Source organism: Leptidea sinapis, chromosome 5, assembly GCF_905404315.1.
Source record: "Leptidea sinapis chromosome 5, ilLepSina1.1, whole genome shotgun sequence".
Taxonomy (NCBI): domain Eukaryota; kingdom Metazoa; phylum Arthropoda; class Insecta; order Lepidoptera; family Pieridae; genus Leptidea; species Leptidea sinapis.
Window position 1 is genome coordinate 5623816 of NC_066269.1, and position 15056 is coordinate 5638871.

General features: G+C 35.4%; 1 protein-coding gene across 1 annotated transcript; it reads left to right on the plus strand.

Annotated features, from left to right (window-relative positions):
- Nucleotides 1–1828: 1828 nt before the first annotated feature.
- LOC126964523 (sucrose-6-phosphate hydrolase-like) lies at nucleotides 1829–3470 on the plus strand. The gene has a single exon (XM_050807700.1). The coding sequence runs from the start codon at nucleotides 1883–1885 to the stop codon at nucleotides 3326–3328; it is 1446 nt and encodes a 481-aa protein (XP_050663657.1). The 5' UTR covers nucleotides 1829–1882; the 3' UTR covers nucleotides 3329–3470.
- The last annotated feature ends 11586 nt before the right edge of the window (nucleotides 3471–15056 follow it).

Here is a 15056-nt window from a genome sequence, read left to right on the forward strand (position 1 = left end):
TATTACTGCTTCACGGCAGAAATAGGCGCCGTTGTGGTACCCATAATCTAGCCGGTATCCTGTGAAAAGGAGCCTCCCACTGGTAATCTCCTTACCTTTCAGTAGAAGTTCAAATTTCTTAAGCCTTAATTATTTAAGCCCACAACGAAAATCAGCATCAACAAGGCATCGAAGATAAAATTGAATTGCACAAAATTGAGCTAAAAGGGCCCAAAGTTTCGCGATAAAAAAGTAGCGGAAGCGTTTACCGCACATTCTCCAACATTTTTCAGTATAAAATGCCCTAGTTAGCTACATATCAGTTAAATAGACCAGAATCTAAACAATCTAAGCCTGTAACTATATTGAGGTTAACTCTCGAGGATTAGATATGGAATGAATAAAAACTAAAAAATGACAGCTGAGCAGATCTGATGGGGTTCCATCAAGGCGAAGACTTGTATCCAATCTCCAATAGATTCTCTCTAGGGTCACACCTATTCGCAATTTGTATCAGTTTCGCTTTATTGTATGTTATACTTATAATATGTAGGATATAATTTTCGTTTGTGTGTTTTAAATTTATGTTTATTTTATCTTAGTTAACAAGTTACATGCATTTTCCTAAGTCGTGATAGTAACATAAAATTATTCATTGTTTTATATAACTCTACATTTATTTAAGTTAAATATCACGTGCTACCATTAATAATTACTTACTTATACTAGCGTTATTTTGTAATTATTAATACATGTATGTTGTATGGGAACCAATAAATAAAAAATAAAAAAATAAATAACTAAATAAATAAATAAATAAATAAATAAATAAATAAATAAATAAATAAATAAATAAATAAATAAATAAATAAATAAATAAATAAATAAATAAATAAATAAATAAATAAATAAATAAATAAATAAATAAATAAATAAATAAATAAATAAATAAATAAATAAATAAATAAATAAATAAATAAATAAATAAATAAATAAATAAATAAATAAATAAATAAATAAATAAATAAATAAATAAATAAATAAATAAATAAATAAATAAATAAATAAATAAATAAATAAATAAATAAATAAATAAATAAATAAATAAATAAATAAATAAATAAATAAATAAATAAATAAATAAATAGATAAATAAATAAATAAATAAATAAATAAATAAATAAATAAATAAATAAATAAATAAATAAATAAATAAATAAATAAATAAATAAATAAATAAATAAATAAATAAATAAATAAATAAATAAATAAATAGATAAATAAATAAATAAATAAATAAATAAATAAACTTTAAAACCGTACCATCGCCAACCAATTATCATCTGCAAAGCTATCGAAAATATACTTTATATGAAAATTTACGAACAAACTGAACACCAACTGTGTAATGAACAACATGGTTTCAGGCCTAGAAGACTGTTGCTGAATTCTTGACTTTCAAAAAACTGCCCAAAGTAACTATTCAACGCGGATGAAGTCACGGTCATCAGCTAGTAATAAATAATCGGTAACACCGCTTGTTAGTCGTGGCTGATGTAATGTTCACATTACTTGTCAGTAGATTGTCTATATTGTACTCCACAGTCCATAATGCACCAGATAAATTTACATTATAAAAGAGTATATTATGATTCCACACTATATTTCAGTCCGTTGTTATTATCAACGCTATTTTATTGTAAAAGACAATTTGTTATATATTATTCAAAGTCACCGACCGTCTCTAATCTACTCCACATAATATAATATAATGCCGGTTAAACAAACAACGGAAAGAGACCCTCCGTCTGACACGACCCATACTGCTATAAATAACGTATTTTAACTCGAAGTCATTTATTGCGGCGTCATCGTTACCAATTGCTACTACAGAACCGCACAAATGTTACTATCATTTTCTATTTTCGCGTTTGTTTTTCTCAGAAACGCAAATGCCGAGAACAACTTCTATCCACGATACCATTTGGCGCCTGAACATGGCTGGATGAATGATCCGAACGGCTTCTGTATCTTCAATAATGAGTACCATCTCTTCTACCAGTACAATCCAAACAGCAGCTACGTACCTGGGATAGCACACTGGGGCCACGCCGTGAGTAAAGATTTGTTCCACTGGAAACATCTGCCGATTGCAATGTATCCTGATCAATGGTATGACGAAGGCGGAGTATTTTCAGGAAGTGCGTTAGTAGACAATGGCACCATGTACTTGTACTACACAGGTAACGTGAATCATCCGAACGAAACACCAAACCACAACCAATACCAGGCACTGGCGATGAGTACAGATGGAATCAACGTGGCTAAGTACGACAATAATCCTATAATAAATGGCACCCAACTACAACCTGATCTCAGAGACCCTAAGGTTTGGAAACATGGTGATAAGTATTACATGGTCCTCGGAAACTCTTTCAACGATGGTAAGTTGGGAAGAGCTCTGTTGTATACCTCGCCTGATAAAATAAACTGGGAAAAGGCATCAGTTCTGGCTGAATCTGATGGTTTTCTTGGTTATATGTTTGAATGTCCTGACTTTTTTGAGATCGATGGATATTTTGTGCTACTTTTTTCACCACAGGGTATCAAGCCAAGAGGAGATAAATATAGAAACTTGTACCAAACGGGTTATCTCATTGGTACATTCGACTATGAAACTAATAATTTCACAGTTCTCTCCAAGTTTCAAGAGTTTGATCATGGACATGATTTATATGCGACACAGAGCGAAGTTGATGAAAATGGAAATAGAATTGTGATTGCCTGGTTTGACATGTGGGATCAAAATTATCCAGAAAATGCTCAGGGATTTACTGGCCAAATGACAATACCGAGAGTTATAAGTGTAACTAATGATTTGAGATTGAAACAAACACCAGTGCAGAGTATATCTTTAGCTAGAGGGCGTAATACATATTCGGGTAGAACTAAAGGTGGAGCAGTTGTTGTTTTAGAGGATAACGTAGGTGAGGTCGTGGTTAAAGCACCTAGATACAGGGATTTTGCACTTTTCATAGAATCCGACTCCGGTTCGGTTAAATTGAGTTATGATTTCAAAAAAGGACGCGTTACTCTAGACCGCGGCGGTAATGATGGTGTTAGAAGAACATCTTGGAGGCCACAGGATAAGCTTCTATGGAAAATTTACATTGATTCAAGCTCCATTGAATTGTTCTGCGGAGAAGGTGAGGTTACTTTTTCAAGCAGATTTTTCCCGACTGGCTCAGTGAGGTTACGTCTAGCTCCTCACAGTGACGCAGAAGAAATGATCGTTAACGGGATGAAACATACTGTTGATATTACCAGCGCCAACGAAGCAACGGGTTGATATTGACTGTCGTACAATTTTGTAAATTAATATTATCATACAGTCAGTTTTACCTTATTATATTTTAATAGCAGTTCACAAAACTATATAGTTTCATTCTTATGCTATTTATATATAAATAATATACATGCAGTAGAAGTTAGTCCAGGAACTGAATTTATTTGTTGTCTTGTGATCTCTTCTTATCTCCGACGCTTAATGCCGCTTAGTTATACATCGCCCAACATGCTTAAAACGAAATTTTATCCTCAACTTCCACCTGGACTACTAAACTGTGGAAGGAACCTGTCAAAAGTATAAGTCAAGTAGACAGGACTTGCCAAGTTTAGTTACTTTCATAGTCTTGTAGAATATATCATTTGGTCTATTATTACAGGCAATGTAGCCGATACAACCATTGTTCTGCATAGAAGGGTTATGTGCCCTGTTTATAACTTAGGTTCCCAATAATCATTAAGAGAAAATTTTTAGCAAATTAATATTAATTGTTGCATCTCAATATATTCTTGATAACATTATGTTTGTTCATATATTACAAAATCTGCTAGAAACTGTGATAGTACTTGTACCTAGGTTTTTTTATGAATATAAGGGAAAGACGAGCAGAACGTTCAGCTGATGGTAATTGATACGACCTACCCACTACAATGCACTGCCGCTCAGGATTCTTGAAAAAACCAAAAATTCTGAGCGGCACTACAATTGAGCTCGTCACCTTGAGACATAAGATATTAAGTCTCATTTGCCCAGTAATTTCACTAGCTACGGCGCCCTTCAGACCGAAACACAGTAATGCTTACATATTACTACTTCACGCCAGAAATAGGCGCCTTGTGGTACCCATAATCTAGCCGGCTTCCTGTGCAAAGGAGCCTCCCTGGTAGCTTACTACAAGGTTAATTCGAGTTAGGAAGTCTTTTGTTGGGAAATATTTTATGCTTTCACAACAAGATCAATAAACAAAATACATGCGTGAAGTATAGATTTTACTATAGCATAAATAAATATTTAAATTAAAGTACACTAGAAACACACACACACACACACACAATTAGAAATGAAGCGCCTGCTCCCTGGCTATTTTTAATTGCGTTGTTTCATGCAATTTTATTAAAAAAGAGACTAGCTGAATTTCTTGCGCCCATTCTCAAGTTTTGAGGCATATCTTTTCGATTAGGTGAAGGACTTTGATAATACATAGGTCAATTTAAAATACTAAAAATATCCTCAAAAACTATTATAATTTTAAGTAACTATATGATATTATTATAATTTAGTTCACTCAGATCTTTATAATTGGTCTCATAATGTGTAGCTAGCAGGCTTGCCAATCTAAGGAAGCTCTTTATAACGAGTCATATTTACGGTTCAGTAGGTACTACTCAGCGTCAGAATTCTGTACGACGACATGTTAAATGTGTGCACTTGGAAAAGCTTATACAGGGTGGGCCAAAAGAAATCATCCGATGTTGTTTGACTCTCTTTTTTTTTCTAAATGAAAAACTTCGATTCTGTTTTTTGATTATATTTATTTGAACCTTTAGAATTGTAGTGGTCAAGTCGAGAAGATGATATCGGCCAAATGGGCGCCGTAAGAATTGATGGCATGGCATGTTTTATGGCATTTTTCATCATTTCAGCGAGAACTTCGGGCGACAGATTCTTGCATTCGTGTCAAATGTTGTCCTTGAGGGCTTCCCGAGTATCGGGCTTGTTCACGATAACACGGGACTTCAAAAAACCCCACAAAAAAAGTCTGAAACGGTTAAATCGGGCGATCATACGGGCCAGTGCAAATCGCCAAAACGAGAGATGAGGCGACCCGGGAACGCCACCTTCAGAATATCGGTTGTGGCCCGCGCAGTGTGTGCCGTTGCTCCGTCCTGTTGAAACCTCATGTCCTGCAGTCCTAATTCGTCCAATTGCAGCAGAAAAAACTCGGTCAACATGGCCCTATAGCGCGCGCCGTCCACTGTTGTCTCTTGGCTAGCGGCGTTCTCGAAAAAAATGGCCTATGACTCCTCCAGCGCGCACAACGCACCATGCAGTCACTTTGAGTGGGTGTAATGGCTCCTTGTGCATCACTCGTGGATTTTCGGTGCCCCTGAAGTGATGGTTTTGCACGCGGAGGTGGAAATGAGCCTCATCGCTCATTATGATTTTGGTCGAAAAATCGTCCACTTCTTCGTGTCATGGTGTTAAACTTTGAACTCCTCCGAAACGGCTTGACCGATTCTCATGAAATTTTGATTGCATATTGGTTAGGTCTGAGAATCGGACAATATCTATTTTTCATCCCCCTAAATGTTAAGGGTGGTCCACACGATTTTTTTTTTAATTTTTTTGACATTTATTTTTAAATTTCTTTGATTGTGAGTCAGCATTAAAAAATACATACAACTCCAAATTTTCACCCATCTACGCTCAACAGTTACTTTTGTATCGCAATACAACATTTGCTGGGTCAGCTATACAAATATATTGTCGACGACCGCAACCACTCATCGAGGTGTATAAAAAGGTATTTGTTTTCTCAAAATTACTCCCTTTAGAATTATTTTTGGTGTCATTTCTAATATACTAGCTACTACTACCGCTTTGGAAACAAATGGCGCTCTGAGAGAGAAGAACCGGCGCAAGAAACTCTCCCACCATTCTTTTTGCGATATTTTTTAAAAAAATATACAATATTGTACTGTCATTACTATTGCTATGAAATAGTCATAATGTAGTCCCAGGCTGTCCGATCACTTAGATATTCAGCTGTGGAGTCAATGACGTTCTATTGTGGAGTAGTTGTATTTACGACAGTGCCATTTTTTAATAAAACATTTAAATTTATTTATAGATAATGTCTGAACAGTGGCTGGGACTTTATGATAAAAGTGTATACACATTTACCTTTGACATTATGTACCTTATGAAGCTTACTAGAATTAGTTACAAGCAATCCCTTATTTCTAGTGTTATAATAATGAAAATCACTATTAAGAGCCTAAAGGTGACGATTTTAGTGAACTTTTATTAAATTTTCATAAATGTACTGACAATACCACGAGGTGATGTGTAACCTCTTACTCACAACTTCTTCGCTTCCTGCTATCTTATATTACTACTAGGATGACGCAGTCGCTCATCGTACCCCTTCGCTGCGGCGTATCTTTGAGCGAAGCAAGGTAAACTAAGTCTGCGTACAAAAACAAAACAAAATTAATCTAAATAAAAACAATGAAAAGAATTTTTTGGAATTTGGCGCCATATTTAAACGTGAGGAATTAGCGCCTTATTTGGTCACATGAGAAACTTGTGCTGATTTGCAAATTCAATAACTAAGAACCAATAGATTTTTGCCTGAACATACATCTGGCCATACTTAACATTTTGAGCAATATCGGCATTATAAGAAAATCAGGCAGCCGCGAGACATTTTGTATCTAGTATTGCACATGAGCAAGTTATGCTAAGTCATCATAATAAGTGAATCAAGTCGAAATTCGAAATTCTGTCTCGATAATAACCTAGAAAATTTTGAAAGATTTCTATGAGTTCAATTTTTTTTAAAATCGGTCGAGAAATGGCTGAGAAACAATTTAACACAGAAATCAATTGGAGTCACCCGGTGGGAGCTCCGCTCAACTTCGCTTCGCTCAATAATATAATGTCCGGACGGCCGAGCCTTGCTCGGATTTTTAAGAATGTACAAAAATTTAACAAATAAACTAATAAGACATCTGGATTCGAACCGGGATCTTCTGATTCCCGGATCACCCAATGTCCCATCTGAGCTATTACAGTTGCAAAATTTACCTTTTTATTTTAATGTTATTGTAGCAGTTTCTCATTAAAACAAGGATAAAACTACATTTTTTTAAATTGAAACCTAGCTAGATCGATTTATCGTCTCCGAAATCCCTTGTATACTAAATTTGATGAAAATCGTTGGAGCCGTTTCCGAGATTCGGATTATTTATATATACAAGAATTGCTCGCTTAAAGATTTAAGATTAAGTTTAATAAAATATTCCTCGAGAAATCAGCATAAAGTGAATTAAGACGTTTGTTAGCGAAGAAATTGTAAAGTTGAATAAGTGGAGGAATATGTAGTGACGGAGTTAGAAGTTGCTTCAGTTGTGACGTCATCTGCAACTTGGACGGGAGTTCCAACTTTGTCTCGCCGAGCGGCCGCTTACCGCCCGAGTCTGCCTAATTAATATAATAGTTTCCTTTGTGTCTCAAAGTGCGCCGATCACTTTAGCACAGAACACTTAGCAACACGTCCAAAAGTTAGGTACTGTGTAATGGACTCGAGGACAATATAATATGGATAGGGAAAAAGTATTTTCGCATTTAGTTTTTATAAACTTGTTATAAAATCTCTATGGCTGTTGTGTGTGCAAATTTGATGAAATAAAAAATTTAACAAAAAAAAATCAACCGATTTCTAAATCACTATTCCAAAACAATAGATACAATAATATGCATTAAAAAGTATAAAAATAATTGCGTATTTTTATACAATCTAATTAATTAATCTAATTCTAGTTAAAAAAATAATTATCAAAATCGGTTCACCCACTCGAAAGTTCTGAGGTAACAAACATAAAAAAAAACCTCTTTTTTTGAAGTCGGTTAAAAATAATAAAAAATCATGTTCGTTATCATCTTTTATTACAATTGAATGTCACAATTTTGTGAACAACTGATGAGATTAAAGCAACAAATTGTGATAAAGCGACCAAATTGATCAATAGAAAGGGTGTGGTAAAGACCAAACCTTTTTGAAGTTTGAAAGCGAACAGTTGCTTAAAGTGTTGTGGATGTCGACTATCTCCGATCCGATCCGATCTCTGATGAAAGCATCATAGATGATAACGATTACGATAGACCTCACACATCTTTAGGCACAGCAAACAGCCTTCCAGATGGCGGTCAGCCTAGCGAAACTCTCTAAGAAAAAAGCGAATCACTCGATTGTATGAAACGGAGATAGTCGAAATCCACAACATTTTAAGCAACTGTTCGCTTTCAAACTTAGCCGGATTAAGCTTCGTCGCCATTCGCCTTATTGTAATCACTACTATTTCAAACTTATGTCAAATTACTGCACGTTTCATAAAATTTAAATTTTTACTTAGGCAGTCCCGCCCCCTTTTACGTAGTATTCACATCCTCTTTGAAGGCGGTGTTGGCGTAGACATCAGAGTAATTAAATATTTTAATGTAGATGGAAGTCTATGGGTACGTATGGCTTTGGTGGTTATAAAGTGTTATTAAATCTCTACAGTTATATCAACAAATTATTTGTGTTTAAAAGTTCTTTCAAGTACTAAAGTGGTTAAAAGTAAGTGGTTGCAACAGGTGGTTAGACCGTTGTATCATCACTGAATCAGCGAAAACTACAGTTAACTATGAATGTATATGTACAATATGACGTGTATTGGTCGAATCATTATCCCTTAGTTGTGCAATGTAATTTGAACAACATTAAATCTGAAATAGCTGAAGTAACATCCAGCGTCGTTAGCAATAGAGTTAAATGGGGTCTTAGAAACAACGATCAAATAAATCAATAGCATGCATTGTGTGATGCTGAATTTAAAACTATCGAAATACCCCCAAAACTGATTAGTTGTTGCGATAAGTACTGTAATAATAGAAGTCATCAAGCTATTCTTGATAATATGTATTCTAAAATAGTAAAAACATTGTCATACAAAGCTGCTATATCATATAAGAATAGAATTTTCAATAAATCTAACCACATTATTGGGTGGAATAAGAATGTAAAGGGGCCTCACAAAGAGGCGCGATTAAAATATCAAATGTGGGTTCTTGAAGGACGTCCCCCAAAGGGTAAATATATGGTGAGATGACAGAAGCTAAAAAAATTTTTAGTTCCAAATTAAAATGGTGTCAGGTTAGGCAGGATCAGTTTAAAATGGACCAACTTGCTACCAAATCAGGCTACCAAAGATTCAAAAAATTTTGGAATAATACAAAGAGCCTCAATGTTAAACCGACCTTCCCTGTATATATTGGTGATGCAAATGAGCATAAAGAAATTGCGAATAATTTTAAAAACCATTTTTGTATACGGTCACCCCTGCATTCCGATCTGTACAAGGTGAGCGATGCTGAGGTCTTAAATACGCATGACAACATAAAAATTGCGGCCAAGTGCATTTCGGATATTATTTAAAAAATGCGACGTGGAAAATCTCCTGGGTATGACAGTCTCAGCATTGAGCACTTTAAGTATTCTGATGTTCATCTTCCGCGTGTTCTCTCTCTGTTTTACACTTTGTGTATAGGCCATTCGGAAGCATTAATGCGAATTAATGTCATCCTTGTTGTGAAGAATAAAACAGGTGACACTTCTGACATGAGCAACTACCGTCCCATATCCCTTGCTACAACCGCGGCTAAGATACTTGACAGCTTGCTCAATAAGCAACTTGATAATTATATTCAAATCCATGATGCGCAATTTGGTTTTAGAACTGGTACGTCAACGGAAAGTGCTTTATTAACGTTAAAGCATACTGTCGGTTACTATACCAATAGGAAAACCTCAGTGTTTGCCTGCTTTCTAAACTTGTCTAGGGCGTTTGACCTGGTGTCATATCCAGTACTGTGGGACAAGATGAGAGGTGCAGGAGTGCCAGAACGGTTCACTGCCCTAATCAAGTATTGGTATACCAATCATAAAAATCAGCATAGGTGGATGGATGCTCTGTCAGAAGAATATCGATTAGAATGTGGTGTTAGACAGGGAGGTTTAACGTCTCCGTTACTCTTCAATCTTTATATAAATCACTTGATTGAGAAACTGAGCAGCACACACGTTGGATGCCACATAGATGAAACCTGTTGTAAAAATCTTAGTTTCGCGGATGATATGGTACTGCTTAGTCCCTCAATCGGAGTACTTAGGAAGCTTATTTCCATTTGCGAGACATATGCAGCGGCTCACGGCTTAAAATATAACTCATTAAAGAGTCAAATTATGATATTTCGAACTCCAAAACACAAGTCACGAATTTTCCTTGCATATTTATTCCAAATAAAAAGCTAAAGATTGTTGATAAGTTCAAATATTTAGGTCACATCATTTCGAATGACTTAAGAGATGACTATGACATAGAGCGGGAGCGTAGAGCGCTGTCAGTGAGGAGTAATATGCTTGCCCGCAGGTTTGCACGAAGCACAAATAATGTTAAAGCGTTATTATTCAAAGCATTCTGCCAGTCTTTTTACTCGAGCGGCTTGTGGGTGTCATATTCGCGCGTGGCATATAGCGTCCTACGTGTCACATATAATAATGCGTTTAGGAGGCTGTTAGGGCTGCCGTGACGTTGTAGCGCTTCTGGAATGTTTGCTGATGCATCTGTGGACGGTTTCCATGCCATAATGCGCAAAAAAGCTGTCTCCATGTTGCAGCGTCTACGTGTAAGCAGTAACAGCATCCTAAAGATGATAGCTGCCAGAGCTGACTGTTCCTTCCAGAAACACTGGATACAGTTAGCTCTAGGTTTATAAATATATTTCATTAATAATACTAACGTAGTACATAAGAAATATTGTTACTAATACATTTACTAATATATATGGAGATGTGTCTGAATTAAATAAATAAATAAAATAAAGTACTAAAGGTAATCGTGATATAAAAAAAACTTCGTGATGAATGATGTTATCAAATCAAACTAAGTCAGATATAGGTATTCAGTTAGGACAAGAAATGACACTTGTGAATGTCAAACCATATATATTTTTCCATTTATCATCACCTCGATAAGATTGAGGTTTAACAAAAAGGCAAGAAGTTCAATGCTACTCATTGGAACTACTTACAACTTTATCATTTTATACATTATTCTAATTAAGGACAATAATTGAATTAAATGCTACCAAAATACTCAAACGCCCCATGATTTACACGTCAACGTCAAACATTACACCAGTAGGTAAAATAAAAATTAAAAAAAATCTACAGCAGTTATTGTGTACAGTAGATGCATCAATCCACACACACTGTACATAAATTAAAACGAATTATGGGAGCATTATATCAATTATTATTATTGAGGGTGCAAATTATAAAGCAATTTGTCAAGTGTCAAGTTGCAAAGCTGCCAGCTGTCAACCCTTAAACATTTGGATGAGTACACCCTTATTGATTTACATTACGTACCGAAAAACATTGTAATTTATACTGCACCGAGAGCTAATACATTTCCTGTGCCTGTCCTACTGTGTTTACCTGGTACTACCAACTTTCTAATTCCCAATTAGTCGACAGCATGCAACGTGGGCACCATCTTCGGACTTCAGTGATGGTTTGGTGGGGCTATGAAGAAGTGACTGAGCCATACATTTGTGAAAAAGGTATCAAAACATTGGCACAAGTGTATCAAGATACCATTATTGAGAAGGAAGTGAAGCCCCTTAACAACACCATGTTGAATAACCAAGAATGGTCCTTCCAGCAAGGCTCAGCGCCGGATCATAAAACTCGGTCTACGCAGTCTTGGTTGGAAACGAATGTTTCGGACTTCATTAGAGCTGAAGACTGGCCGTTGTCTAGTCCCGATCATGATTTATGGTCAGTTTTAGAGAGTACGGCTTGCTCTAAGCGCCAAGATAATTTGGAGTCCCTAAAACAATCCGTACAGTGGCAGTGAAGAATTTTCCCCTGGAAAGAATGCGTGCTTCTATTGATAACTGGCTTCAACGTTAAAAGGACTGTATTGCAGCCAATGGAGACCACTTCAACTGAGCTTTTTATATTTTAAATTGTTTTATATTTATGTATTGAACTAACACACTGTAAAAGTAATAAATGTTATTTGCAATAGATTTTTTTTTCTTTGTTTCAGTATTTATAGCAAGACTAGGTATATCTTGAATTCGGGCTCAGTGAGTCCTTCTATACTGTCTGGTATTTTATTGCAAAATTGAATACCGAGAATAACTATGAAGGAGCCCTTAACTCTAGCTAACTTATAAAACGGCATGTAGAGTTTATTCTTTCTTCTTGAATTGAATGAATTCAAATCACAATTTTTCTTGAATTCAGTAATATTTTTTCTAACATAGTAGGGGTTAAAGTATGCCGTTTTATTGTATTTATGTAAGAGGTCTTTCGAATTGACATAGAACCTTCATGGTTTGGGACTTTTGAGTGAATTTTTTTTCACATGGTACCTATGTAGTTCTACTTTTAAAAAATGTACAACATTTGATTATCGACTTTCAGCTTTCTAATTTTAATTCAGTTTAGATAAGAAAGATGGATACTTCGAAAATTTGAGTGATTTTTGAATACGAGTTCCGACGCAGCACTAACGCGGCAGAAACAGCTCGCAATATTAATGCTTTCGTGATGAATTTGATTTGAAGAACGAACCACGTTGAAGGCAGATGAATAACAATAACAATGAATTGAAAGAGATAGTGGAAGCCGATCCGAGCCAAACTACCCAGGAATTAGCAGCATGGTTTAACGTTCTAACCTAACTTAACCTTACCAACAATATTGGCTCATTTGCGTCAAATATTAAAAAACCTAATACATTCAAATTCAAATTTTTATTCAAAATAGAATATAAAATCACTTATTGAAAGTCAAAAACTACCAACCATTCCAAAAGGTATGCCTCAGACCTGAGAAAAACGGGTGAAACGGAAGCGTTGCCCCATAGTAATATATCAAAAGACAATACTATGGAAATAACAAAAGTAATCTAGTCACGCCGTATCTATGTCAGTTAATTGTCTAATCTGATCAAACGCGTATGCTGCAGAACTAAGTCTGTTCGCCAATCCTTCAATATGGGGTCCCCATTGTAATTTGGAATCCAGAGTAATGCCAAGAAATATAGCAGATTCCACCGGTTTTATCACCTATCCGTTTAACAAAATACTTGCATCTACATTTCGTTTTCTATTTAATAATGGGTTTATAACCCATTATATTGCTATAATATGTACTGTGATAGTAGGGTTAGAATGTTTATCAACTTAATTTTTCCCGAAGCGAGTCTCTCTGTCGCATATTATAAATTGCTCTAATAGCTCTCTTTTGGAGCACAAAAATACTTTGAACATCCGCAGCATTACACCATAATAACAAACCGAATGACATAATGCTATGGAAGTACACAAACACACCTAACGAGCTGTATTCACATTTTTTGTCAACTGTATTTTAGTTAATTTCACAGCATTGTATATATAATACAAAGCAAACCAATAACATATATACTAGGGCACTCAGAAAGTTTTGCGAAAACATGTTTTTATGTTTGAAGTCTTGGCTTATTGTAATGGTTAAAAAATAGGTCATTTACGGGTAAAAATACAATTGTTCGAATTTTAAATCTAAATGCTTAGTCTGGCCATAAACACTGTTACAATTAAAACTAAATAAAATATTACATTTGAATTTGAAATCTATCATTTTTATATGATTGTTCATTGAGTTTTATCATTTTGGCGCCAATACTTACATTGTACAATATTTTGCGATTTTAAAATCGAGTGGGGTGATAAAGAGAACCGAAACACTGTGATTTCATTACACAAAGTAGAATAAGAATAAGAACACCATGCCAGACAAAATATAGTTATTATATAAGCTATAATATTAATTGGCAGTTTCATCGAAATAAGTATAGGAGTTTTAGCGCTAAACAACAAGACATCCATAGGTATCTCCTCACAAAATTTAGTATTTATAAGTAGGTTGAAGGTTTATGTTAGGTTGTTAGTTAGCTTAAATGTCAATCTAGTATTACTTGCAAATCAAACAGAAACAGTAGATTTCTTGGAGTTAGTAAGTAGCCTGTGTGTTAATCTAGGTCGTTAGCAATTTCCTTACAAAATTTCATTAAAATCAGTCATGCCATTGGGGCGTTAAGAATAACAAATAATAACACACGATCACAAACATTGTTTACCAATTGGCATTGTCGTTTTCAGTTTGCTATATATGTCTTATGTCATAGTTTTTTATATGCAAACGGAGGACAAACGAGCGTACGGGTCACCTGGTGTTAAGTGATCACCGCCGCCCACATTATCTTCCAACACCTGAGGAATCACAGGAATATTGCCCGTCTTTGAGAAAGGTGTACGCGCTTTATTTGAAGGCACCCATGCCGTACCGTCTCGGAGACACCGTACAAGGAAGCTCATTCCACAGTTTTGTAGTACGTGTAGGAAAGCTCCTTGAAACCCGCACTGTGGAGGACCGCAACACATCCAGATGGTGAGGATGATATCCTAACTTGTGGTGTGTCGTGCGAAGATGAAATTCGGCGGCAGGAATTAGTTGAAACAGCTCTTCGGAACACTCCCCGTGATAAATGCGGTAGAAGACCCACAATGAAGCGACGTCTCTACATAACGCCAATGTGAGTCGAGTGGCTCTGGAGTGCATATGACACATCTATATTGAATGGATTACCATAATACATATGATAATATGACGCGCATTGCGATCAACGTTCTAGTGGAGCGGATTGTGACAGATGTTCATTTACATTACCAGACATCCCTACTAATATTATAAACGTGAATGTATGTTTGTTTGTTACGCTTTCACGCCTACTCTACTTAATTGAGTTCGATGAAATTTAATACAGAGATAGAATAGAGCTTTGAAAAGGACATAGGCTACTTTTTGTCGTGAAAAAATAAATGGAGGGGTTGAAATGGAATAGGG